At 37.5% G+C, this 24,017-nt stretch overlaps 1 protein-coding gene across 15 annotated transcripts in view; it reads left to right on the top strand.

Moving 5' to 3' along the window:
• R3HDM1 (R3H domain containing 1) overlaps positions 1 to 24,017 on the top strand; it is a 205,344-nt gene that overhangs the window by 64,387 nt on the left and 116,940 nt on the right. For 13 of the 15 annotated variants that reach the window (XM_049615699.1, XM_049615694.1, XM_049615696.1 and 10 more), the window contains 2 exons: positions 12,571 to 12,779; positions 14,381 to 14,591. In XM_049615699.1, the coding sequence (XP_049471656.1) occupies positions 14,421 to 14,591 (171 nt within the window). In that variant the 5' untranslated portion in view covers positions 12,571 to 12,779; positions 14,381 to 14,420. Of the gene's footprint in view, positions 1 to 12,570; positions 12,780 to 13,432; positions 13,508 to 13,774; positions 13,809 to 14,380; positions 14,592 to 24,017 lie in introns of all 15 variants that reach the window. The other 2 variants (XM_049615700.1, XM_049615695.1) reach the window with 2 other exon arrangements.

Raw genomic sequence — 24,017 nt, 5'->3', positions numbered from 1 at the left:
AGAGCGCTTTGCATATAGTGTCTAATCAAAAGATGAGAATCAATGAATGAAATCTTTTTCTCATTTTCAGCCTTCATCTCTCAATCTTTTGTCTATGCTCTAGTCACTTCCCACCACAATTTATACAACATTTTACATGCTAGAACAGAGTCCATCTACAATTGTAACTGAAATAGTTCTCTGTGGCTTCTCTTAAAATGAGTTCCTCTATTATTCAGGCTTTCTTTCCCTCATGAGATGAAGAGTAAACTTCTAATCTTGACTTTAAATATATCCACCCTTTGATGGTATTCTCCTGTTTGTTTTTACAACATGTTTTAATGAAAAATGTCAAGACCAAAAAAAGGAGCATTATAGCAAACATTGAGGACTTCTCAAAATTAGCAATGCTAACCTTTTGTTGTATTTTCTACAGATTTTTTTTTAAGAACTAGAATCATAAAGACATGATCGAAGTCCCTTTTCTGTCTCACCTAAAACCTTTTTTCCTTTCCCTCCCCAGAGACAATTAGTAACTTGAAATAAATGTGTACCTTTGCCATCAATGCTTGTGTGATTTTTAAATTTTTACATAAGTTGCATTGTATTGTAGAGATCATCCTGCTTTTTCACTAAACGTTGTAACATTCATTCTTAGAGACTTATGTTGATAGAGCTTTATTTACTTCATTTTAATTGTTGATCATATTGTGCAGTAGGAGTGTACTACAATTCATATGCTTTTAAAAATCAGTTTGTCTATTGGCACACATTTGGTTTTTCCCATTCTTTGCTTTTAAAATTTTTTTTAATTTTTTTGTTTATTTATTTTGGACACGGAGAGAGAGACAGAGAGCATGAATAGGGGAGGGGCAGAGAGAGACTGAGAGAGAGAGAGAGAGACAGAATCTGAAGCAGGCTCTAGGCTCTGAGCTGTTAGCACAGAGCCTGATGTGGGGCTTGAACTCAAAGACCGCGAGATCATGACCTGAGCCCAAGTTGGACGCTCAACCGACTGAGCCACCCAGGCGCCCCTATTCTTTGCTTTTAAATGAAACAATTCAGTGGGTGTTTTTGTACATGGCTACTTATGTAAGTGTATGCATTTCCTTAGTGTGTAGATCTAGAAGTGTTAGGCTGTAAGATATGAAGAATTTAAACTTCATTTAAGATCACAAATTGTCTCATGCCCTTACCACCTCTACATATATTTTTTTTGTTTTCTTCAACCTCAGTTTATGTACTCTGTTTCCATTAAATGGGCTTCTTTTTCCTGTCTTCTCCATTTCTCCACTCAGAATGCAACATGTTCATGTAGCACCTTAATTCTCTGTATCACTTCTTCTCTAAAAGTAAGTTGTCCAAATAGAGATTGGAAGATGGCGGCGTAGGAGGACACTGGGATCACCGTGTCCTGCTGATCGCTTAGATTCCACCCACATCTGCCTAAATAACCCAGAAAACCGCCAGAAGATGAGCAGAACGGACTCTCCAGAGCCAAGCGTAGACAAGAGTCCCACGGAGGAGGGTAGGAAGGGCAGAGAGGCAGTGTGCGCTACACAGACTGGCAGGAAGGAGCCGGGGCAGTGGAGGGGCAGCCCGTCCAGCAAGGCAGAGCCCCCGACCCCGAGTCTCGCTTGCAAAAGCAGAGGAGCCGGACTGCGTGAGTTCCACAGCCAGCGGGACTTAACATCTAGAATGTTAAAAGTAAACAGCTCTGCTCGGAGAGCGGGAGGGCGAGAGGACACTGGGAGGGAGAGGTGATGAGCCCCGGAAGACAGCTCAGCTCAGTGGGGAACAAAGGCACTGGCCAGTGCCATCTCCCTCTCCCATCCCCCAGCCGAAATCCCAAAGGGAACCAGTTCCCATCACTGAACTTGCTTGCACCTCGCAAACACCCAGTGCTGTGCTTCTGTGCATCCATCCCTCCAATGGACTACCTGCCTCCCTCCCGGTGCTGCAGGACTCCTTCCACAGGGGACCACCAATGGCAAAGCGAGCTAAGCCTGCCCCTCCCACCCCTGTGCACCTTGCAGATCCACCCCAGCTAATTCGCCCTTGGCCACATCTCATCAAAGCAGCACCACAAGCCTGGCAGTGTGCAAGTAGCCCAGACAGGGACCACACCACTCCACAGTGAGTCCTGCCCCTGGGAGAGGGGACAATAAGGTACACACCAGTCTGACTGTGGCCCCAGCGGTGAGCTGGGGACAGACATCAGCTCTAAGTGCGGCCCCGCCCACCAACACAAGTTACTCCGGACAGCACAGGGGAAGTGCCCTGCAGTTTGGAGCCACCCCAGGGACTACCCAAAATGACAATACGGAAGAATTCTCCTCAAAAGAAACTCCAGGAAGTAGCGACGGCTAACAAATTGATCAAAAACGATTTAAGCAATATAATGGAACAAGAATTTAGAATAATAGTCATAAAATTAATCACTGGGCTTAAAAAAGTATAGAGGACAGCAGAGAATCTATTTCTACAGATATCAAGGGACCAAGAAACAGTCAAGAGGAGCTAAAAAATGCTATAAATGAGGTGCAAAATAAAATGGAGGCGACCACAGCTTCGATTCAAGAGGCAGAGGAGAGAATAGGTGAATTAGAAGATAAGATTATGGAAAAAGAGGAAGCTGAGAAAAAGATAACAAAATCCAGGAGTATGAGGGGAGAATTAGAGAACTAAGTGATGCAATCAAATGTAACAATATTTGTATCATAGGAATTCCAGAAGAGGAAGAGAGAGAGAAAGGGGCTGAAGGTGTACTTGAAGAAATAATAGCTGAGACCTTCCCTGATCTGGGGAAGGAAAAAGGCATTGAAATCCAAGATGCACAGAGAACTCCCTTCAGACGTAAGTTGAATCGATCTTCTGCACGAACTATCATAGTGAAACTGGCAAAATACAAGGATAAAGAGAAAATTCTGAAGGCAGCTAGGGATAAACAGGCTCTAACCTACAAAGGGAGACCTGTAAGACTAGTGGCAGACCTATCTGCTGAAACTTGACAGGCTCGAAAGGAATGGCAGGAAATCTTCAATGTCATAAACAGAAAAAATATGCAGCCGAGAATTCTTTATCCAGCAAGTCTGTCATTCAGAATAGAAGGAGAGATAAAGGTCTTCCCAAACAAAAACTGAAAGAATTCATCACCACTAAACCAGCCCTACAAGAGATCCTAAGGGGGATCCTGTGAGACAAAGCACCAGAGACACCACTGCAAGCATGAAACCTACAGACATCCAATGACTCTAAACCCATATCTTTCAGTAATAACACTGAATGTAAATGGACTCAATGCTCCAACCAAAAGCATAGGGTATCAGAATGGATAAAAAAAAACAAGACCCATCTATTTGCTATCTACAAGAGATTCATTTTAGACCTGAGAACACCTTCAGATTGAAAATGAGGGGATGGAGAACTATCTACCATGCTACTGAAAGTCAAAAGAAAGCTGGAGTAGCCATACTTCTATCAAACAAACTAGACTTTAAAGGCTGTAACAAGAGATGAAGAAGGGCATTATATAATAATTACAGGGTCTATCCATCAGGAAGAGCTAACAATTATGTGCTGAATACGGGAGCCCCCAAATATATAAAACAATCACAAACATAAGCAACCTTATTGATAAGAATGTGGTAATTGCAGGGGACTTTAACACCCCACTCACAGCAATGGATAGATCATCTAGACACGCGGTCAATAAAGAAACAAGGGCCCTGAATGATACATTGGATCAGATGGACTTGACAGATATATTTAGAACTCTGCATCCCAAAGCAACAGAATATACTTTCTTCTCGAGTGCACATGGAACATTCTCCAAGATAGATCACATACTGGGTCACAAAACAGCCCTTCATAAGTATACAAGAATTGAGATCATACCATGCACACTTTGAGACCACAATGCTATGAAACTTGAAATCAACCACAGGAAAAAGTCTGGAAAACCTCCAAAAGCATGGGGGTTAAAGAGCACCCTACTAAAGAAAGAATGGGTCAACCAGGCAATTAGAGAAGACATTAAAAAATATATGGAAACAAACGAAAATGAAAATACAACAATCCAAACGGTTTGGGATGCAGTGAAGGCAGTCGTGAGAGGAAAATACGTTGCCATCCAGGCCTATCTCAAAAAACAAGAAAAGTCCCAAATACAGAATCTATCAGCACACCTAAAGGAAATAGAAGCAGAACAGCAAAGAGACCCCAAACCCAGCAGAAGAAGAGAAATAATAAAGATGAGAGCAGAAATAAACAATAGAGAATCTAAAAAAACTGTAGAGCAGATCCATGAAACCAAGAGTTGGTTTTTTGAAAAGATAAACAAAATTAATAAACCTCTAGCCAGGCTTCTCAAAAAGAAAAGGGAGAGGACCCAAATAGATAAAATCATGAATGAAAATGGAATTATTACAACCAATCCCTCAGAGATACAAACAATTATCAGGGAATACTATAAAAAACTATATGCCAACAAACTGGACAACCTGGAAGAAATGGACAAATTCCTAAGCACCCACACACTTCCAAAACTCAAACAGGAAGAAATAGAAAACTTGAACAGTCGCATAGCCAGTGAAGAAATTGAATCAGTTATCAAAAATCTTCCACAAATAAAAGTCCAGGACTAGATGGCTTCCCTGGGGAATTCTAGCAGACATTTAAAGCAGAGATAATACCTATCCTTCTCAAGCTATTCCAAGAAATAGAAAGGGAAGGAAAACTTCCAGACTCATTCTATGAACCCAGCATTACTTTGATTCCCAAACCAGACAGAGACCCAGCAAAACAAGAGAACTACAGGCCAATATCCCTGATGTATATGGATGCAAAAATTCTCAATAAGATACTAGCAAATTGACTTCAACAGCATATAAAAAGAATTATTCACCATGATCAAGTGAGATTCATTCCTGGGCTGCAGGGCTGTTTCAACATTCGCAAATCAATCAACGTGATACATCACATTAATAAAAGAAAAGATAAGAACCTTATGATCCTGTTAATCGATGCAGAAAAAGCATTTGACAAAATTCAGCATCCTTTCTTAATAAAAACCCTCAAGAAAGTCAGGATAGAAGGAACATACTTAAACATCATAAAAGCCATTTATGAAAAGCCCATAGTGGAATGGATGAGGAAAAACTGAGAGCTTTCCCCCTGAGATCAGGAACACGACAGGGATGTCCACTCTCACGGCTGTTGTTTAACATAGTGTTGGAAGTGCTAGCATCAGCAATCAGACAACAAAAGGAAATCAAAGGCATCAAAATTGGCAAAGATGAAATCAAGCTTTCATTTTTTGCAGATGACATGATATTATACCTGGAAAACCCAATAGACTCCACCAAAAGTCTGTTACAACTGATACATGAATTCAGCAAAGTCGCAGGATACAAAATCAATGTACAGAAATCAGTTGCATTCTTATACACTAATAATGAAGCAACAGAAAGACAAATAAACTGATCCCATTCACAATTGCCCCCAAAATCATAAAATACCTAGAAATAAACCTGACCAAAGATGTAAAAGATCTGTATGCTGAAAACTATAGAAAGCTTATGAAGGAAATTGAAGAAGATATAAACAAATGGAAAAACATTCCGTGCTCATGGATTGGAAGAATAAATATTTTTAAAATGTCACTACTACCCAAAGCTACCTACACATTCAATGCAATCCCAATCAAAATTGCACCAGCATTCTTCTTGAAGCTAGAGCAAGCAATCCTAAAATTTGTATGGAACCACAAAAGACCCCGCATAGCCAAAGTAATATTGAAGAAGACCAAAGCAGGAGGCATTACAACCCCAGACTTTATTCTCTCTTACAAAGCTGTAATCATGAAGACAGCATGCTGTTGGCACAAAAACAGACACATAGACCAATGGGATAGAATAGAAACTCCAGAATTGGACCCACAAAAGTATGGCCAACTAATCTTTGACAAGGAGGAAAGAATATCCAATGGAAAAAGACAGTCTCTTTAACAAATGGTGCTGGCAGAACTGGACAGCAACATGCAGAAAAATGAAACTAGACCACTTTGTTACACCATTCACAAAAATAAACTCAAAATGGATAAAGGACCTGAATGTGAGACAGGAAACCATCAAAACCCTAGAGGAGAAGGCAGGAAAAAACCTCTCTGACCTCAGCCGCAGCAGTTTCTTACTTGACACATCTCCAAAGGCAAGAGAATTAAAAGCGAAAATGAACTCTTGGGACCTCATGAAGATAAAAAGCTTCTGCACTGCAAAGGAAACAATCAACAAAACTAAAAGCAACCAACAGAATGGGAAAAGATATTTGTAAATGACATATTGGACAAAGGGCTAGTATCCAAAATGTATAAAGAACTCACCAATCTGCACACCCGAAAAACAAATAATCCAGTGAAGAAACGGGCAGAAAACATGAGTAGACACTTCTCTAAAGAAGACATCCAGATGGCCAACAGGCACATGAAAAGATGCTCGACGTCACTTCTCATCAGGGAAATACAAATCAAAACCACACTCAGATACCACCTCATGCCAGTCAGAGTGGCTAAAATGAGCAAATCAAGAGACTGTAAATGCTGGCAAGGATGTGGAGAAACAGGAACCCTCTTGCACTGTTGGTGGGAATGCACACTGGTGCAGCCGCCCTGGAAAACAGTGTGGAGGTTCCTCAAAAAATTAAAAATAAATCTACCATATGACCCAGCAATAGCACTGCTAGGAATTTACCCAAGGGATACAGGAGTGCTGATGCATAGGGGCACTTGTACCCCAATGTTTACAGCAGCACTTTCAACAATAGCCAAATTATGGAAAGAGCCTAAATGTCCATCAACTGATGAATGGATAAAGAAGTTGTGGTTTATATATATGATGGAATACTACTTGACAATGAGAAAGAATGAAATATGGCCTTTTGTAGCAACTGGATGGACCTGGAGAGTGTTATGCTAAGTGAAATAAGTCATACACAGAAAGACAAATACCATATGTTTTCACTCTTATGTGGATCCTGAGAAACTAAGCAGAAGACCATGGGGGAGGGGAAGAAAAAAAAAGAAAGGGAGGGAGCCCAACCATGGGAGACTCTTAAAAAACTGAGAACACTCAGGGTTGATGGGGGGTGGGAGGGAGGGAAGGTGGGTGGTGGGTATTGAGGAGGGCACCTGTTGGGATGAGCGCTGGGTGTTGTATGGATACCAATTTGACAATAAATTTCATATTAAAAAAGAAAAGTAATTTGTCTCATAGTCTTGTAGCACTCAACTGATAAGTTATTTGTGCCCATTCTTCCACTTACCAAAAGTCTCTTCCCCTCTCTAAATACCATCTTAAAATCATTTTATGTATTTGTTGATAAATGTCATTGCTAACCACCTCTCTTGGGTTTCACAGACTCCTTTAGGTCAAGGTAGTTCTCCTTTGTTCTTTTAAAACATAGCTAATACTTATTGCAGCTTTGTTGCCTTTTGTGGTTCCTCAGTAAATTTTTGTATGCTAGTAACTGTTTATAAATCACTCAGACATTTAGCATTTTGAAATGTTGGTGCTTATATTCTTGTTCAAGTGACTATGAGAATGTGAATTTACATTCTTTCCAAGTACAGCATAAACTGTTTTCCTTGTCTTTCTCACTAGAGGCCTTTAACCAATTGGTTGTGTTGATTGCTAACCTTAGGAGAAGAAGCTGATGTGTATTGGTCTTGTTTTCATAAATGTGCCTGCCTGGTTACATGTTTTACCCTACAGGAAGAAATACAGCATTGTGTTCATCTAATGAAATGACAATTAATAACCAGATAGTCATAACAGAGGGAAGATGCAGTGTACTTTGCCAAATTCTATTTCAGATAACTTCAGTAATGTTATTCTTTTTTTTCCCTCAGTATCCAAGGGGAGAGTACTTAATTTTTACCTGTAGGAGCCAGATTTCTTCAACACAAAAACAACTGATTTTTTGATATTTTGTTAACCTAGAGTAAACTGATTTTTTTCGTTGCGTAAAAGTAAAGTTTTTTGGGTTTTTTTTATGCCTAACTTTTCAGTTCTTTTGTGCTGTCAAACCAAATGTTAGGGCCTAGGCATAAATAAAGTATGCTTTGAATTAACAGTATCAGTTTTGCATTTTGTTGCTGAAAATTCTATCTGAAATTTTCACTAGAGAAACTCCACTTTCATGGATTGCATAGTCTGTATTTTCGAATGTTGATTCTAATTCCGCCCTGCTTCGTCTCCTTGGAGAGGAAGACAAACATAACTGTGCTTATTTATCATTTGGAAACTACTAGGCTTCACATTGTTCCTTAACCACAAACTGAATCCTTATTGCCAACCAGGTTTGCATGGCTTGATACTTAAGTTTACAAGAGATAGAGAAATGAAGAGAAACTGGATGATTACTTGGCAGTTATGATAATTCAGTCGTGATTAGCTTTACTGACCATTAATATGAAGTTAATAATGCTGTCTTCCTGTGCACCAAAGAACAATACATATCCTATCCATGTGAAAAGAATTTTTACTTTTTGCATTGAACACAATATTAAGGAGTTAGTACATAAGTACTCTTGAAATGTAGGTGCTCTAAAAACACAAATTGTCATTCCTCTTGGTACATATGTATGATAATAGAGCATTGTGGGTAAGAGCCTGGAGTGGTGCACCTGATTCATATCCTTGTCCCCATGCTTACTAGCTGGGTGACCTTGGACAAATCCCTTAATCCTCTCTGTGCCTTAGTTTTCTAACCTGTAAAACAGAGATAATAATAGGACCTACTTGGAATTGTTGTGAGCTCAAAATTTACTAATTGAAAGGTAGTAGAATAGTACCTGGCATATGGTAAGCTATATATTAGTGTTTGTTATGGGTGGTAATTATTTGTTTTTCTTTTGTAGATTGCCTGTTCCCCATTTCTCTTTTTTTTTCTTTTGATTTATAAAAACATCTTTACTTTATAGACTTTGATCCTTTTGTGTTAGAAATAGTTATTTTATCATTTGTCTTTTAGTCTTTGTTATACTTTGTCATACCAAAATATTAAAACTTTATTGTAAGTTTGTTAATATTTCTTTGATAGCTTCTAGATTTTTTATGTCATGCTTGGTAAGTGCCCCCCTTCCCAATAATTATAAAAATAGTTCTTATTTTTCCTTGTACTTTATGGTTTCTTTTATTAGGTTACAATCTTTAATTTTACCTTTGATTCCCTTTTGCTTATGGTGCCAGGTAGGTGCCAACCTTTGTATATGCTTCTGAAGATTTTATATATACAGACATTTATCTTTTTTGGCTACCTGGGAGCACAGAAATTGTATAGAATCAGATCTCTGACTTGGTTCTAATAACTTGTTAGCAATTGCTGTAATGTTTATTCAAAGTTGAATATGAATTTAGAGTACATATATCCATCTCTTAGATTGAAACAGATTCTTGAGACATTCAATTTGCAAATATCAGTAACAGTAGATACTCAGATGTATGTGCTTAATAAATACCAACATTTTGCTAACTTTCTGTAAGTTGCCTTTCAGTTGGAGAAACTTGACAAACTCATGTATGTTTTTAAGTCACTTTCACTTACTGTATAACAATGTATTACATTAAGGTGGTACATTTAATTGACTGCTAATTGCATTGGCAGAGATACCATATCCCTATCTTGTAGATCCTATACTTGACCTTACATGCCCATACAGACTCCAGAAGCCATACAGCCCTGCAGAAGTGTAGGTATTGTGCCAAGATAAAACAGTTTTGGTTTTAGTGAATACCAGAAAGCTGGAATATCTCTTTTATCTGAAGATTTGGAGAAGAAAAACATTTTATTTAAAACAAAAGCATTAGTATTCAGAGAAGAATGGAGAATTTTGTAATTTTTTTTTAATGTGTATTTATTTTAGAGAGAGAGACAGAGTACAAGCAGGGGAGGGGCAGAGAGAGAGGGAAACAGAATCCAAAGCAGGCTCCAGGGTCTGAGCTGTCACCACAGAGCCTGACACAGGGCTCGAACCCAGGAGCTGTTAACTCACGACCTGAGCTGAAGTCTGAAGCTTAACCAACGGCACCCGAAGAATTTTGTGAATTTTTAATGTTAAATTAGAAGGCTAAAAATGAGAGCCCCTTGAGGCTATGCATCCAGGCAAGCACTTCCCTTCTCAGGTATACACACATCCACGCAAACTAGTGTTCTCCTCTTTTGACCTTTGTAGGGTATATGCATAGGAAAACTTGAGGTATACAAAGCCACTAATGGGCCTCCTTTCAATCTGCTATCATGGAGGGTACAGCCAGCACACAGCAAACTCAGCCTCAGCCAACTGCTGACTTAGAATGATTCTAACCATGGAAAAGAGCTGATATTTTGTCTTTTTTTTTTTTTTTTAATATATGAAATTTACTGTCAAATTGGTTTCCATACAACACCCAGTGCTCATCCCAAAAGGTGCCCTCCTCAATACCCATCACCCACCCTGCCCTCCCTCCCACCCCCCATCAACCCTCAGTTTGTTCTCAGTTTTTAACAGTCTCTTATGCTTTGGCTCTCTCCCACTCTAACCTCTTTTTTTTTTTTTTTTCTTCTTTCCTTCCCCTCCCCCATGGGTTTCTGTTATGTTTCTCAGGATCCACATAAGAGTGAAACCATATGGTATCTGTCTTTCTCTGTATGGCTTATTTCACTTAGCATCACACTCTCCAGTTCCATCCATGTTGCTACAAAAGGCCATATTTCATTTTTTCTCATTGCCACGTAGTATTCCATTGTGTATATAAACCACAATTTCTTTATCCATTCATCAGTTGATGGACATTTAGGCTCTTTCCATAATTTGGCTATTGTTGAGAGTGCCGAAGAGCTGATATTTTGGAGTGCCCACCTGTTGGAGAGGGTGTAGTAGATGCTTTACGTTTAAAACATTTATTCTTCCCAATAAGTTTATGAGCTAAATACACTGTTTCCCACTTCATAGCTCAGAAAATTATGGCTCACAAAGATTAGTAATTTACCAAAGTCATAATTGGCAGATCTGGGATTTAAACTCTGGTGTAATGCTAGTGCACTTGATAATTATCTCTTTCCCAGGAAATAGTAACTGGTCATTTTGGTTCAGAATCATTTATGTAATTTATCAAGGGGTGTGGAATATTGACAATTATTGGTCACACACATTCGTTGTGTGACTTTGGACAAGTCACTTGACCTCTAGGTGCTAATAGCTTGTGTGGTAAATTAGATTGGACTGGGTGTCTTTAAGGTTCATTGGGGTTCTTCAGAACTAAGTATTTGCCTCTTCACATTGTGCCTCTTCTTCATTAACCCTTGCACTGTTGCTTTTTTTAAAATTTCTTATATGGATTACAGCCTTTGCTTTTTTAGAATTTCAAATTTCAAGGCTTCATGATTGAATCACGAATCACTTTGCAAAAAAAAGTAGTAATTTAGCTGTTTAGTGAGTGCTGCCATCTTGTGTCTACCATTTTGTGAGAGCAAAAGTGAGAACTTAGAAAAATCATACTGAAGTATTTTTTGTTGTGTTTTTTGCAGGGGGAAAAAAACACATTTCATTTGATTTAGTGGGCCAACAACCTCAGTCAAATAGAGAGGACAATGTCATTTAGCAAACAACTTTTACATTTGCTTATGTTGCCTCCTTTTTGTTATCCCTTAGTCAGACAGTGAAACTGAGATGTGTAAACTAATGTGAATTTATATATCAGGGTTCTAAATTATTCTATTTCAAGATAGTTTTTGAAGAGCTAGTATAAGATGTGAATGGTTCTATGATGCATGGTTGGTAATACTAGCATCCTTTCTCTTGGTGCTTACACCTTACTTGTTCTATTGTTTCACCTTAAAATTGTACTTTTCAGTTTATTAATAGACAACAAAACTATCAAAGGAAAATGGAAGAGCAATATAGGATTTTTAGAGGGATTTGTTTAGTATGATGTATTCATTTGTAGCATAAATACATAAAATGAAACTGACTTTAAAAACAGATGACACTTAAAGAATTTTGGCATTTCAGATGTCTTTAAAAATAATCTTTCTACCCTTTAGACATTTACTTTTAACAGACCATGTGGGTTTCTTTGAAAATGTTAAATGACTTATAGCCTTTTGTTCTTTTGTGCTCTTAAAAATCTAGGTGTGATCATTATTCAAAATTATAGTCTTCCATTAAATCCATAGAGTTGGAGCTCTGGAAGAAAACTCTTTGGAGTTAAGCATTCTTGGTTGCAATCTTAGACAAACTTTTTTTCCTTTATAAAATACATAAATATCTCTCCTACAACACTGACCACATACTAAATTCTTGTTATGTATTAGTTCCCTAACTTTCTTCTCCCCTCTGCTTTTACTGCTAAACTCTCTAGGTGGCCTCAGTGACTTATTTAGGCTCACAAACTAATACATGTGAAAATTAGTTGTAAGTATGCATTCTGACTTTTGTTTAAGACAAGAAACTAGTAAATTCACCAGCAGTAACATTTTTAATTTCCAAATTACTATGTAGTGTTCCTCCCCTTGGCTCTTTTGTTAAAATGTTTTCTCTTATTTTAATTTTAGGCCACTGAAAGGTATGATATATTTGATTCACGACAGTCCATTTCAGCCCAGGAATCTACAGTGGTGACAAGGACATGGGACTCCTCCTGCCAGATTCCAGATGGTTCAATACACTTGACATCCTGGCTGACAACTGTGAAAAAGAACCTTGGATTACTTTATTTTATTTTTGTGGGAAACCACAATCCCAATTCCATAGGACACATCAGGTAAACTGTCTTATCACTTAAGAAAAACATACCCCTTTTTCTTTTAAAATCTTACATATGAAAAGCAGGGAGCCAGAGTATTTTAAGAAATGCCCTACCCTTTAATAACCTTGTTGTTTTGAAAATAAGTCAGTTAACTCTGATATGGAATATAATTAAGGAAGACTTTTTTTTTTTTTTTTTTTTTTTTTTTTTGGAGAGAGAATCCCAGGTGCTGTCAGCCCGACCTAGGTCTCATTCTCAGGAGGAACTGTGAAATCATGACCTTAACTAAAATCAAGAGTTGGACACTTAATCAACTGAGCTATCTAGGTGCCCTAAGGAAAACTTTTTAAAATTCAGTTTAGTCTACCTGTGACTTTAGAATCTATTTCTCCCTCTTTTTTTTGTTTGTTTTTTTTTGTGTGGGTTTTTTTTTTTTTTAACCTTTTCAGATGTGTTTATGGATTTCTGAAATTTGTTTAGGTATTTGTTTATGATTATGTGAGGTGATACATTGTGGTAACCATTTCACAATATATACGTATCATATCGTCATGTCATGCACCTTAAACTTACACATTGTTTTATGTCAATTATATCTCGATAAAGCTAGAAAAAAAATAGAAGTTGTTTACATCAAGTTTTGTTCTACAAGGTCACGTTTCTCACAGGTTCAAAAATGACAGCTGTCCCTGATGCACTGCTATTTGGTATCAGCATAAAGTGTTTTCTTAAACTCACTAAAGGTATGAAATATATTGGCATCTTACGCATTTGATTTTCTGAGGAATCTGTATACTAAAATGTCTGATAATAGGTGTTGTTTGTCACTGAATCACATATCAGGAGAGTTTTCAATGCTTGATTCATAATGCAGATTATTAATGCAGATTACCAACTGTGTTTTGTATAGAATGTTGCTGGTTGTTTTTTTTTTTAATTATTTCCTTTTAAAAATTTGGAACTTTAGGCATCTAAATGAAGGCTATAATAGAAATATATTTTTCTTACAGGAAGATACTCCTGAAATCCTTTTTAGAAAAAAAGGTAAATCTCTATTTACCTTTATAACTACAACCATTGCCTTAACATGGATCATTCCTTAATGTTTCCTAAGACCCTTTAAAAGTTGTGTGTGTGGGGCCCCTGGGTGGCTCAGTCGGTTAAGCATCTGACTTTGGCTCAGGTCATGATCTCGCGGTGAGTTCAAGCCCCGCGTCCTGATCTGTGCTGACAGCTCAGAGCCTGGAGCCTGCTTCACATTCTGTGTCTGTCTCTCTCTCAGGCCCTCCCCACTCATGCTCTGCCTCTCTCTCTCTCTCTCTCTCTCTCTGCCCACCCCCAAAAATAAATGAACTTTAGAAAAATAATTTTAAAAAGTGGCATGTATTTCAGAATCACCTCATACCCTTACTGTAGCTCTTATCTCATTGTATACCTTTTTTAGTGTATATGTCTGCCACTAAATTCTATAGTTTTTGAAAGTAGGAATTTTGCTTCTATCTTGTTTAAAGCCAACATTATTCCTGGACCATAGAAGGCATCAGTCAATATTGTATAGTAACTGAATTTAAGAGATGTTTCAAACTGAATTTAAATTTTTTTTCTTTCTTGCTAAGGCTTCAAGTTCCCTGTAGAATTCTAAAATAACCTTTGCTGATGAGGATGTCTGATACTGTTACTGTAAAAAATGAAACTGAAACAATGAAGGATTTGGAGGCAGAAGTGAAAGATAAAACCAGAGTTGAAAATCTTATCAAATCAGAAAACTATGGGAAGATTTTGGCAGAGAAGAATGAACGTTGTATTGACAACAATATTGATTTGCAGGTAAACAGGATTTTCTCTCTGACTACAAATACTAATTCTCAAGATACAATTATACTCTTTATACCAATCTCACTCTCAAAATTCTAAAAGGGTAAGTTGACCCTTTGGGATGTGTTTACTAGCTGTTTTTTAAGCTATCTGGATTAGATTGTTGAGTGTAGCTCTTTGAATTGCTTGTATCTTTGATTTGCTTTGTATTTACTTATAATTGCTTTCATTTGTATGTGTACAATTCATTTTTTATTGGGCTTCTGCTTTTTTGTACTCCTCTGCACCTATTAGCATCATGAGAGTTCAGGATCTAACCTAAGAACCCTTAAAGGAGAGAAGAATAAGTAAGATTGCAAACTGTAGAAGTTTTCTTGGCAAAAACAACCCTTAAGGGAAGCAGTCACCCATGACTGAGAACAGAGGTTGCTGGGAAAAACGAATTCATTTGAGGCTTTTGCTGCTACACATATATGATTTAGAATTAACTACTGAAAAGGCTTTTAATTCCAGGCATAGATGGAAATTGATGAATTGGTCAAAAGATTCAAGATAGGTAAAAATTATTTCAAGTAGTACTTACAGTATTCACTTCTGAATGTTCTAGTAATGTACCATGATTTGTGAGTCAGGAAGATGGCATAAGGGTTTGGCTTACTGAATTTTTAGTGAATTTGTTGCCTAAGGCAACAAAAGTGGTTTTTTGCCAATATTTAACTGATAGATGGACTGGCCTGGAAAGTCCAAAACTGTTTCACTCACATATCTGACACCATGGTGGGAATGGCTGAGATGTCTTCTCACCTGGAACTGGGAGCATCTCCCTGTGGCCCCTCCAGCATGGCCGCCCAGGGTAGTCACACTTACTATATGATGACTCAGGGATCACAGAAAGAATGTTCCAGGAGCCAACCACAGCTGCAAGCATTCTTTTGACTAGGCTTAGAAGTCCCAGAATGTCTCTTCTGTCATCTTTTGATGACATATGTGAATTAAGTTAGCTCAGATTCAAGGGAGGGGCAATTAGAGTCTCCATCTCAGTAGGAAAGAAAGACCTTTAATCTACCACAAAACTTTCTTAAATATTATTTCTAACTCATTTGTTTTAGTTTAGCCCTATGAATAAAGAATTCTAGTTTGGAGAAAATATTTTATTGTTATTCTGTCATTCTTATTACATCCTGAAGATCTCGAGGGCTACTTTTTTATAAGCATAAAGGGCTATTTTTTTAATATACTTTTCTTATAAGTAAAGAAGTTTCTTTTAAGGGTTATTTCATTCATTCAGTCAGAAACTTTGTTTATTCCCCATTATATGCCAGAAATGTGTTAGAAAATGAAAGCAACTCACATAGCTATAAAAAGGCATTTAGGCCCCACTGATTAAGTATAGTCAAGTGGTAATTACCTAAGAAATTGGCAGAAATAACATACTTTTCCTAGTCATTTTTAGTAATAGCACAAATTGCCAAGCTTGCCGTCACTACACTGTGATGGCAGCATGCCAGTATCCTGATTGAATCAGAGAAAATCTGCTAAAATTCTATTGCACTTATTATTGAAATAGTAGAAGATTTCCTTTTAGTCCCTTTTTTATACCTAATACTCCCTCTTCCAGGTCATGCTTATAAACAAGTGATCAGTTTGGATTATTGCATTTCTTACTGTGTGTGTTGTGTTGCCCTTGGCAGTAAGCACTGTTGAATCATGGCACAGTTCATACTATAGGAATATAGGAAAATTGCATGCATTCCCCAAACACTTATTGAAAGCCTATTCTATGCAAAGGAAATACTATAGTAAGCAAAAATGAACATGGTCTCTGACATATTACTCCATTCAGCATCATGACTATAAAGATTGGGAAGAGAAACAAAGAGAACATGAGAATTCATCTTATATTAATCTATTGAATGCTATATTCACAGTGTGTTCAGATGTTTTTTAAGAGTTTACTGTATGTGAGAATATTTACTCTGCTTGGAACTTTTTGAGATCCAACATGCCTCCATGCAAGGTGTCTGGCAAGAGGCTTACAGTCAAAACAACTTACATGGAAGAGATTTAAGTAGTGGAAATTAGAAATGGAAGTAGATTAATAAATATAAAAGTTTTTTCCTGTATTTTTACCTATTATAATATAAAAAAAAGTCAACTGTGTTAAGCATCAGTAGAATAGTCTTGTTACAAAAAATCTGGCTAATATAAAATTATCTTTTAACTTACTATGGAGTTACCTTATGACATACTAGTAGACATTTCATCTTTCTTGGGTACCTTTAAGATGCTGGCTAAAGGTTTAATTTTAATAGCCACTGTATTTACTTAAATTTAGATGTGTATATCAACTTATATATGTTTCCTATTAAGAATTTTGAATAAACCAATATATTGCCTATTTCCTTGTCTATCATTCTGAATAAACTTATATCTGTTGTCTTGCTTCAACCCAGTAATACTTGAAGTGACTTAGAAAAATGAAAATGTTTCTTCAAGAAGCATATATATCATCCATTCCCAAGTCTTAATTTCCTGACCATGCCCTTAGTGCTTTATTTAGAAAAAGTCATTTTTGAACGAAGGGATGTAGTAGCTTCTGTAATACTGTGAAGACATCTTACAGTTTTCTACTATGTTAAAGTGTTAAAGATAGCATTCATATAAAAAATTTTATCAAACTGGAGAGAGGACAGCAGACATTGGACATTACCTTCGATGATTACAAGTGGACTATCTCATAGAGCTCCTTAACCATTGCTTTTATATGTAATTCTGCTGGCGTGACTCTCTCTTTTTAAAAAATGTTAGTTGTGTTCTTCATTCAGAGTTTTATTTTGGGTTATAATCTTTTATAGAAGTTTTAGAATTACTTTCTTAAGAATACTTTAGTGCTAATTTGAGCGATCTGTGTACATTAATGTCAAGAAGTTAACTTACCTACATAATTACTGTGGGGTTGGTTCTGAACTGTTGATTATGGTCCCAGATAATTGTGCAAAGAGTTTTTGCTGAGTAATTTTTCTACTGCCACACGCTATTCCTATTACAGATACTAAGTTGTATATTGGACTTTTTATGATTATATAGTAATTAGAAGATTGAAGTGATGAGGAGTCAAGCTTCTAAATCCAGAAAAATGTTCGACTACAACTAATCTTTAATGAATGGTGGGGGAAGGGGAGAAGTGTTTGCTTTGGTTTTCTTTGTTAAACTGATTAATATGCCCTCTGGTGTTCGATTTTTCTCAGGGATAGAATTTTCAGATTAAATTTAGGGTGAATTACTTGTCTTGATTTTTTGTAGTCATTTATTTCAAATGTAAAATTAGGAATCTTGTGCTCTGCTCACTATTTATTCAACTTCCCCATTCTTTTTTAATTGTATTTTTGTACAGGACAAATGCTTTGTGTAGGGGTACTCATCTGTGTACATGTGTATATAAACACAATCCAAAACCTATTTTAGAGCAGTTTAAACAATGATCCCTCTCCCAACAAACTATTTATTGAACAATAAGATGGCCAGTCCAGATTGTGTTGGTAACCTTTGTTGTGGAGGAAATGAGAACTGATTTTTGTTTACAACTAGACCTTTATGTGCCAAAGAGCATGAACAGCTTCTGATCTATATGAGTGAATTTACCAGACAAAATCAGTTGAAGTAGGTGCTTAGTATACTCTGTTTCTATAGCAGGCCCTTTGATAGTCAAGACAAAATACCTACATCTTGTGTCCCCAGGTGAGCTCCAATGCCTTTCTTTAAAAAAAGGGAAGATGGGGCATGGAAGAGGCAAGAAAGCAATGGCAATCTAATAGGGTTATCAGAAAAACTCAAGGTACAGACCCCATTGACCAACAGGAGGTTAACAGGCATTAAATTATTTAATTGATGAAACATGTAAAGAAGTTTTTGTTTAAAGGATTGAATGAGGGGCGCCTGGGTGGCTCAGTCAGTTGAGCGTCCGACTTCAGCTCAGGTCATGATCTCGTGGTCCGTGAGTTCAAGCCCCATGTTGGGCTCTGTGCTGACAGCTCAGAGCCTGGAGCCTGTTTCGGATTCTGTGTCTCCCTCTCTCTCTGACCTTCCCCCATTCATGCTCTGTCTGTCTCTGTCTCAAAATAAATAAACGTTAAAAAAAATTTTTTTTAAATAATAAAAATAAAGGATTGAATGAAAGGCTGTCTGTATAAAATCATACCGATCTTAACTGTTTTCCTTTTTCTCCAACAAAGATATAAAGGATGTATCTAACATACCTGGTATATAGTGAGAGCCTAGCTAGTGGTAGATTCTATACCCATAGAATCTCCTATAGGTAGATTCTCTATCTATAGAATAAATATTCTATAATATTTATTATCATCAGCATGTTACTAATTATTTATTACTAATAGCACAACAACATGGCTTGTTAGAATAGTCCCTTTATTCTCACACAGCATTCTTTTTGTTAGTAGTAAAATACAAAATAAAACTTATTTCTTGACCTAAGCTCCCCAGAATTGCAGTGAAGTACTCTTTGTTTCTTTGCATTAAGTTGCAGATTTGTATATTATACTTTTCTATTGTCTTTTATGAATATTTAATGAATTCAACTTTTTTTTAATGTTTATTTTTGAGAGAGACAGAGAGAGAGAGCGTGAGCAGGGGAGGGGCAGAGAGAGAGGGAGACACAGAATCCGAAGCAGGCTTCAGGCTCTGAGCTGTCAGCAGAGCCTGATGCGGGGTCAGACTCACAAACCATGAGATCATGACCTGAGCCGAAGTCGGACGCCTAACCAACTGAGCCACCTAGTTGCTCCAGTCAAATAATTTTTGAAAAGGGTGCCTATACCGTGGAGAAAGATAGTCTTTTCAACAAATGGTGTTGGAACAGCTGGATATCCACATGCAAAAGAAGGAAGTTGGAGCTTTACTTAATGCCATATATAAAAATTAACACAAAATCTATGAAAGACTTAAATGCAAGAGCTAAAACTATGAAACTCTTAGAAGAATACAGGGGGGAAACATCATGACATTGGATTTGCACTGATTTCTTAGGACACCTAGGGGATTTTTTCAGTCCCCAGCCCCACCACCTCCAAGACATCTCCAGTTCCCAGGGATACCTGCTGTAATCTGCACACCCAAGACAGAAAGGGCCATGGAGCTGGAGCTGCCAGACCTATTAAAAGTTGACAACTTTAAGGAAGTCAAAGGGTGAACACTGCATAGCCACAAAACAGACTGAAGAAGGTGTGGGGTAATACCCCCAAGATTCTGAATCTCAACACCCTCCCAGCTGGTACCAGTATTGGACTATACTTTGAACAGTGAGGATGTTGGATGCCTAAGACAAAAGCAACAACGCTAATAAAGGAAAACAACCATTAACCTGTGGAAGCTACCCCAACCAAATGATTAGTGAAGCCAGACTCCCTGAACATTGGGTGTTTCCAGCAGAAACACACATAGCCCAGAGCAGCAATACGCTGATGATGGCCCCACAGACAATGGGAGGAAAGCCACTGGCGTGGTTCAGTATTACCAGAGAGAAGGTGGCATTTTCAAGAAAGGAGTTGATGCTGAGATCTGAGACAAGACTATATTAGTCTTCTGGTGCCAGACCCAGACAGTGTGTGTGTTTGGGTTCAGGCTGGATGGGTTTCCATTTGAATATCATGGATATCAGTGGAGGTATTCATCACCACCATCACCCTTTAAGAACCTGAGGAAGAAATGCCTTGGAAGAGACGTGCCCTCTGTTAATCCCATTGACATTTCTTCCAAAAAAGATCCTGAGTCCGCAAGAGATGCTCAAGGTAGTAACTTACCATTTTGTAGTTAAATTCATAAAACTCAAACAGTCACAGCTAAAGTTCCCAGAGTTTATCTGAGCACCCCTTCCGTTTTCCAGATATCTACGCCCAGGTCACTTGGAGAGCCAGTGGATAACCAAGAGTCACCTCCAGCCTTCTACCTCCATGTGGTTTTTCCAGAGCAGTGATAACTCAGTCATCTTTCCCAAGCTTATTTTTGCCCAGCTACCCTAAAAGTAGCATCTGTGTTTCTGTGCATTTTATAGTGAACCCAAGCTCTTTTTGTTGAGTCTTGTAAATGCTACAACATTTGCAAAACTGAGGACACTCCAAGAGCCATCCCTGACCAAAGCTGGAGTTTGCTTCCTAATTAGTGAGACTTGGCTAATGAGAGTCAGATGAGATAGCCAGAGTGTTCTCAAGATGGATGGGTTTTGGAAGGGGAAAATAAAATGCTAAGCTCATATGCATACATACTACCAATTGGCTCAGGAAGATATTCAGCATCTCTATCAAGCAGGTGAGAGGAGACTAGGGACAGATGAATCTTGCTTTAACATGACTCTTGCCATAAGTATCTTCTCTCAGCTAAAAACTACCATGGAGGCTTATTCCAGGATGGCTAATCAAGATTTGTTAAGCCGTGTTGGCCGTGAATTAAAAGTGGTCTGAAGACCCATCTTCCACTATACCCTGAACTGCCTTGCTTTTTTTACTGAGAGGCTCTGCTATTCCATGAAATGTGCCAACACAGATGTCTCCACCCTGATCAGGATCATGGTCAGTGGAGAGATCGATCTTTTATAGATAAAACAGATGTTCAGTCAGGTGTATCAGAAGATTGTAGGCACAGTGATTGCAAGTGACACCGGTGGAGATTAGCAGAGGCTTCCTTTGGCCATGGTGGGCCAGTAGGAGGTACTTTTTTAAATGAATGAAGCCATTCAAAGCTTATCCTTCAACTCAGTGACTGACCTGCTTGCAGCAATATCAATTATCACTTAATCAAAAGAGCTCTTTACTAAGGGCTGTGTCAGAGTAATGTGCTTGGTTTGCATATGTAGTTATTGCCTTAATTCCAGTGTTATTTTTTTCTCGTATACAATCCATTTAAAGCCATATCACGATGTTGCAATAATGCAGTGTTTGTAAACCATAATTGTCACTGCTTTTACTCTAATCAGGATACCAAATGGAATGTGAATCAAAATCTCGAACAGGGGGAAGGGTGATTACTTTTATGACGTTAGATTTGGCAGTGATTTCTTGGCTATGACACCAAAGGCACAGGTAACAAAAGAAGAAAAGACAAGTTAGATTTCATAAAAAAACTTTTTAATTGTGCATTACAAGACACTGTCAACAGAGTAGACAGACAACCCATAGAATAGGAGAAAATATTGTAAATCATGTACTGATAAGTGATTAATAACCAGAATATATAGAGAATTCCTAAAAACACAAGTACAAAACAACCCTATTCAAAAATGGGCAAAGGACTTAAATAGACATTTCTCTAAATATCTATGAATGGCCAGTAAGTGCATGAAAAGATACACATCATCATTAAACATTACGGAAAAGCAAATCAAAACCACAATAGATACTACCTCATACCCATTTGGATGGATATCAAAAACCAGAAAGCACATTTTGGCAAGATGTAGGGGAATTAAAACCTTGTACAATCTTGGTGGGAACTTAAAATGGGACAGCCACTAGTGGAAAGTGGCATAACAGTTAACCAAAAACTTAAAAATAGAACTACTATGTGATCCAGCAATTCCACTTTTAAGTCCCCCCCCCAAAAAAAAATTAAAAGGATTTTGAAGAGATATTTGTACACCCACGTTCATAGCAACATTATTCACAATAACTGAAACATTGAATCACCTCAAATGGATCCATCAACAGATGAATGAATGGGTAAGCATGTTTTGGTATATACATAAAATTGAATATTACTCAGCCTTAGGAAGGAAATTCTGCAACATGCTACAACCTTGAGGTCATTATGCTAAGTGAAATAATCCAGTCACAAAAGGCAAATACTATGTGCTTTCACCCTTATGAGGTACTTAAAGTAGTCAGAATCATTAAGACAAAGTAGAATGGTTGTTGCCAGGGGCTGGGGAGAGGAGAATGAGGAGTTGTATTTAATAGAGTAACTTTCAGTTTTACAAGATGAAGAGTTATGGATGTGGATGGTAGTGATGGTTGCACAACATTATGAATGCATTTAATACTACTGATCTGTACACCTAACTGCTAATATGGTAAATTTTATGTGTATTTTTCACTAATTTTTAAAAAAATGAGGAAAAAGTAAAAATATTCCTTAAAAAGATACATTTTTAAAATAATTTTATTCCTATTTAAAGTCAAATCTGGCTGCCAAAATGATACCAAAATATAAAACAAAGGCTGTTTGTTTGTTTTAATACACACAACATGTTTTCTCTGCTTTGTTGTTATGTATATATTATGTAATTTCAGTTCTTTGCTATTTAAAGTGAAGTTATAACTGATTTTTATTAAATAATGGCCCTTTGGCATTTTATAATCTATTTAATGTAGTAGTGTATTAGTTTTCTATTGCAGCATAGCATATTACTGTAAACTTAGATGCTTAAAAGTAGCATCCACTTGCCAACTCATAGTTCTGTTGAAGCTAAGTTGGGTTCAGCTGAGTTCTTTGTTTAGGGTTTCACAAACCAAACTCAAAGGTGTTGGCCAGCTTAGGCCCTTATCTGGAGACTCAGGGAAGAATTTGCTTCCAAGCTCATTCCAGTTGCTAGTGTAATTTAGTTCCTTGCAGCTAGCTTTAAGTTTGAGGTCCACGTTTCCTTGCTGACTTCTTAGCCACGGGCTGCTTACTCTCTGCTCCTTAGAGCCTGCCTGCAATCTTCCCATGGCCTCTCCATCTTCAAAGCCAACACTGGTGTGTCATGTCCTTCTCACCTGTTGTTTTCTGACTTGCCCTTCTCCCAACCAAAGAAAACTTTCAGCTTTAAAAGAGCTCTCATGAATGTGTCAAACCCTGCTGGATTATCTGTATCTTAAGATGGACTGACTTGGGACTTTAATTACGTCTCCAAAACCCCCTCACAGCTTTACTTAGGTTAGAGTTTGATTAAATTATCAGGGGATTGGAATATGGGGAGACCATCTTTAGTATTCTGTCACAGGTAGTAGTCTGAAGGTTTTGGGTTCTGGTGGACTGTTTAGTAATTCTGAACTTGGACTCTAAGGTTCCTGAGACCAGAAACAGTCTTATTCATCTGTGTAGCCCAGTGTGTGGCAATGTCTTGTATACAAGCAGGAATTCAGAACATGTTAAATTAAATGAAATCACATTGAGATAATTTTACCTCTTTTTTTATCTTCATTGTTATCAAAAGTTCCTTATGAATTAAAACTGAGCTGGTGAATGTATGTATGAGTCTATAAAAACTCTAAACAATTACTGTAGGGGTAACATACAGTATCCCCACTTAATTTTTTTTAAGTTAATTCTTAGGTCTAGTGATTAGAAATAGGACATAGGTTTTCTGACATGCTAGGTTCCTAACTTTTAATAATCTATTACATATATATAGTGCTTTAGGTTTTACAGAGCCCCTTCTTTACTCTGCCG

This window comes from Panthera uncia (genome assembly GCF_023721935.1).
Source record: "Panthera uncia isolate 11264 chromosome C1 unlocalized genomic scaffold, Puncia_PCG_1.0 HiC_scaffold_3, whole genome shotgun sequence".
In the NCBI taxonomy this organism is placed as follows: domain Eukaryota; kingdom Metazoa; phylum Chordata; class Mammalia; order Carnivora; family Felidae; genus Panthera; species Panthera uncia.
Note: the sequence above shows the minus strand (reverse complement) of the source record. Positions and strands in the feature narration are given on the sequence as shown.